The sequence below is a fragment of the Carcharhinus amblyrhynchos genome, chromosome 8 (genome assembly GCF_965287045.1).
Source record: "Carcharhinus amblyrhynchos chromosome 8, sCarAmb.v2.hapA, whole genome shotgun sequence".
In the NCBI taxonomy this organism is placed as follows: Eukaryota; Metazoa; Chordata; class Chondrichthyes; order Carcharhiniformes; family Carcharhinidae; genus Carcharhinus; species Carcharhinus amblyrhynchos.
In genome coordinates, this window is record NC_137331.1 from 43,934,248 (window position 1) to 43,937,838 (window position 3,591).

A 3,591-nucleotide genomic window follows, 5' to 3' on the forward strand; every position below is an offset into this window, starting at 1 on the left:
TAACACTTGGGGTGAAATGGTGTCACATATATAATTATAGAAAACACAATCAAATGCATTTGAGATCCCTTTTAACATTATTTGCAATTCTGCTGGATTTGATTGAATTAACCTGCAATTATTTCACCAGAGGGGTACTACAGACACTTGTCATTGTGAGTAGCTCAGATCAACGGTGCACAAGTCACACTCCATGAAACCAGGCTTTGCAATTTGTCAAATGAATCATATAATCTTACAACGCAGGAAAAGGCCATCTGGCCCATCATATGTGGACTCTGACAAAGAGTTACCCAATAAATGGCTTAATGTCACTAAGTAATCATGTGGCTTTTAAAAATATATAAATCAAGTTTTCATGAAATGTCGGTGAATTATTGGTTTTCATTTGAATTAGACCAAGGCACCATTGCTAAATATGTGTGTATGTGGGGAATGGAGGTGGAGACCACAATGGATAACTCATCCATTCTCACCACTGATGCTACTGACCTGCTGTGTGTTCTTAACGTTTGCTTTTTGTGTCAGAATTAAATGCACTTGATAAATGTAAATTTAATTTTCCAGAAAACAATAAATTAAAAGTTCTAAATAGCAACAAGAGGAAATAACCATTCTTTAGGAGGGAAGACCTTACAATGTTTGGATTATGAATTAGTGAGAAACTTGAGAATGGGTGGAAATCATAGCTGTTTTGATATGGTAGCTATTTCCTTTGAAGGAGGAGTCCAGAACAATGGGACAGAGGCTAAAAATATGGAATTCAAATTGCAAAGAGCAATGGAAATTTGGAACTCTGATAAAAGGTTGACAGTGCTGGGTGCAAGAGAGGGGATCCACTGAACTCTTGAAGAATGTGATAAGTTTTTAATCTCTGATAAGGGTTTGAAGATATAAAGATCAAAAGTGGATGGAGTTGAGATCAAGGTCAGCCGTGATCTATTTAATGGTGGAAGAGGCTTGAGGGATTGGGTGATCCTCTTACTCCTGTGTTTCTAAAAACATGATGTGGAGATGCCGGCGTTGGACTGGAGTGGGCACAGTAAGGTGTCTCACAACACCGGGTTAAACTCCAACAGGTTTATTTGGTAGCATGAGCTTTTGGAACGACACTCGGAAAGCTCGTGCTACCAAATAAACATGTTGGACTTCAACCTGGTGTTGAGAAACTTACTGTCTCTAAAAACAGGTCTGAGTCCATCAGCTAAGAAGAACAGCAGCAGGCAGTGCTGGGAATGGAGTGCATTATTCACACATTGTGTCATTTTAAAGTTTGGAAAATGATATACTGAAATGGTCTGGAGATAATTACTCAGTGCGGGGTGGGGGGGGGGGGGGGGTGGTGGCGTGGGGAGGATGTGATGAACTTTGTCTTCCCTGCTTACAGGAGTGGGATGTTGTGGCTATTTCACATTCGACGGTTTGATATTGTTGGCCTGTGTGAGTGAAGAGTAAATTAAATATGTTTGAAGTTTGCAACATACAATACTATTAATCAATAGACATGGTATCCTCTCCTTCGAGTGGGAAGAGTTGGGTGGAACTGTTGGGTCCTGGAGATTTCAGGCGAAAGCTAAAAGAACCATAAATTTTCCCAGATCTTGCATTAGCTGCAAACCTCCGCCTCCTGTACAGTTCCCCTTTACAGATGGATATCATTAACAGAGTGGAGAGGAGAATCCCCCCCAGGGTCAAAAGTCCAAGGCCAGCAATGACACACCTGTCCAGGTGAGCACCTACCCGGGCACTCTGCCTCTGCAGTCTCTCCATCTCCCGGGCTGACACACTGTCCGGGTTCACGCTCACATCGCGGGGGATCAGGTAAGAGATGATGACCAGAGATATCCCTCCGAACAGGAAGAGGAGAGCGCTGATGAAGCCGTAATCCACCGACGTGTCTGAGCCGGCGGCGGAGCTCTCGTCCTCAGAGTCGGCGGAGAGTTCCTCGGGAGCGGCTCCGCTGTCACTGGGCTGCCCACCCGAGGTCTTCCCGGGGCTTGCCCGCTGCAGGTTAACATTCTCGTCAATGTATGTGAAAGAAGTCTCCAGTTCCTGGTCACAACAAATCTTGATGTCCTTTCCGCCCGGGTGCCTGCAGCTGTAACTCTCACAGGGCGCTGTCTCTGGTGCTGAACTCGGCAGATGGGAGAAGGAGGCGTGTAATTCCCAATCCAGCTCCTTCCAGGCACACTGCTGACTTCTCCTCTCCTCCAGGTAAACCAGCTCCACTGAAGCCATTGAAAAATGGGCTAGGAGGGTTCTGGAGGAGGTGTCCTTCTCCCTCCGCCCCAAGCTGTGGGTGTCCTTTAAGGCATCTCTGTTAGAAAGCCGCTTTCAGTTTCTGTACACAGATCCAGAGAGGAGCTACCCATCAGATCAGTGCTGACTGCAGAATAAACCCTCTGGCAGCACCAGCTTCCGAGGAGGCACTTAGCACCAGGATGTCTCCACCAAGCTCAAAGTCCGAATCCGAGCCTCTCCCATCTCCCTGCTTGCCTTTCCAACACAAATCTCTCTTCCTCTCTCCCCTTCTCCTCGCTCTGGGCGAATCGCTGTCAGGGTGGAGGTATTAAACTGAGAACTCACCCCGTGGACGGGTCAATCTGTTGATTACAAAAAGAAAACAAGTTCAGCAAAATATTGGAGTAATTAAAGCCCAAACGCGCATGGACCCTTCACTTAGAGTGTCTCTGCCCAGTTTCTGCTAAATGGTCAGTACTCCCTGGGGACACAGCGGATGTTCTGGATTTAATTTGCAGCGGCGATTAAAAAGGAGAATCTCACTTCTGTACAATCAAACCGGCTTTCACTGTGCCAGAACCGCGGACAGAAATATTAGCATGAAATGAAATTAGTTGTGGGGAAGAGCAGATGGTGATCTATCTCTCACTCCTCTTAAATCGCGTGTTTGCGATCAGCCGCGATCTCAAACCCCGGGCAAAGCTATTGCAGTGTGGCAATCCATCCAAACACTCAGAGCTGAAACTTTCCCCCTTTCCTCACTCAGCGACCTGTTTTCCCTAAATGTGACCCCACTGAAGGAGATAAACTTCGCGCCCAGTTCTCAGCTCGCCTCTGCCAAGAACTCATACCAGGAACAAACATCTTGTGCAGTTTACTTCCAATGCTCCTTGCCTTTATTCCGCTCCCTCTCTATCTCCCTGGAAAGAAAGAAATCATTTCTGAAAATAACTAGCACCGCCCCAGTGCAGAGAACACAAGCAGAGGCAGCACTGACATACCTTCCCCAGCCTTTGTGTTGTTATGTCCTTCGCAATGTGAGTGAAAGTGGATCAGTGTGTGGCAGGGATCCCTCCTCTCTCCCGGCTGCTCCCAACTCACATTCTGGGAGCTGATGATGTGTCAATCGCGGACTGGCAGCGGAAACTCGGGCTCCAACAGGCGGAGCAGTCTGGGAACTGGAGTCGCAGCATTCTGCAGAGAACACCCCTCCCTTTCTGTCTGCCAAACCAATACACCTGGCTCCATCGCTGGCGCACACACGCACTCTCAATACTGCATACGCAGACAGATCTGTGTGCATGTATTGTCCTGGAAGAGATCACTTCATCACAGAATGGCTGCCACCCA

At 47.1% G+C, this 3,591-nt stretch overlaps 1 protein-coding gene across 1 annotated transcript; it reads right to left on the reverse strand.

The window, feature by feature from the left end:
* Positions 1-1,383: 1,383 nt before the first annotated feature.
* tmem74 (transmembrane protein 74) lies at positions 1,384-3,289 on the reverse strand. Its single transcript, XM_080194858.1, has 2 exons — positions 3,243-3,289; positions 1,384-2,603 (listed from the first exon to the last, which is right to left on the reverse strand). The coding sequence occupies exon 2, from the start codon at positions 2,236-2,238 to the stop codon at positions 1,492-1,494; it is 747 nt and encodes a 248-aa protein (XP_080050984.1). The 5' UTR covers positions 2,239-2,603; positions 3,243-3,289; the 3' UTR covers positions 1,384-1,491.
* Positions 3,290-3,591: the final 302 nt, after the last annotated feature.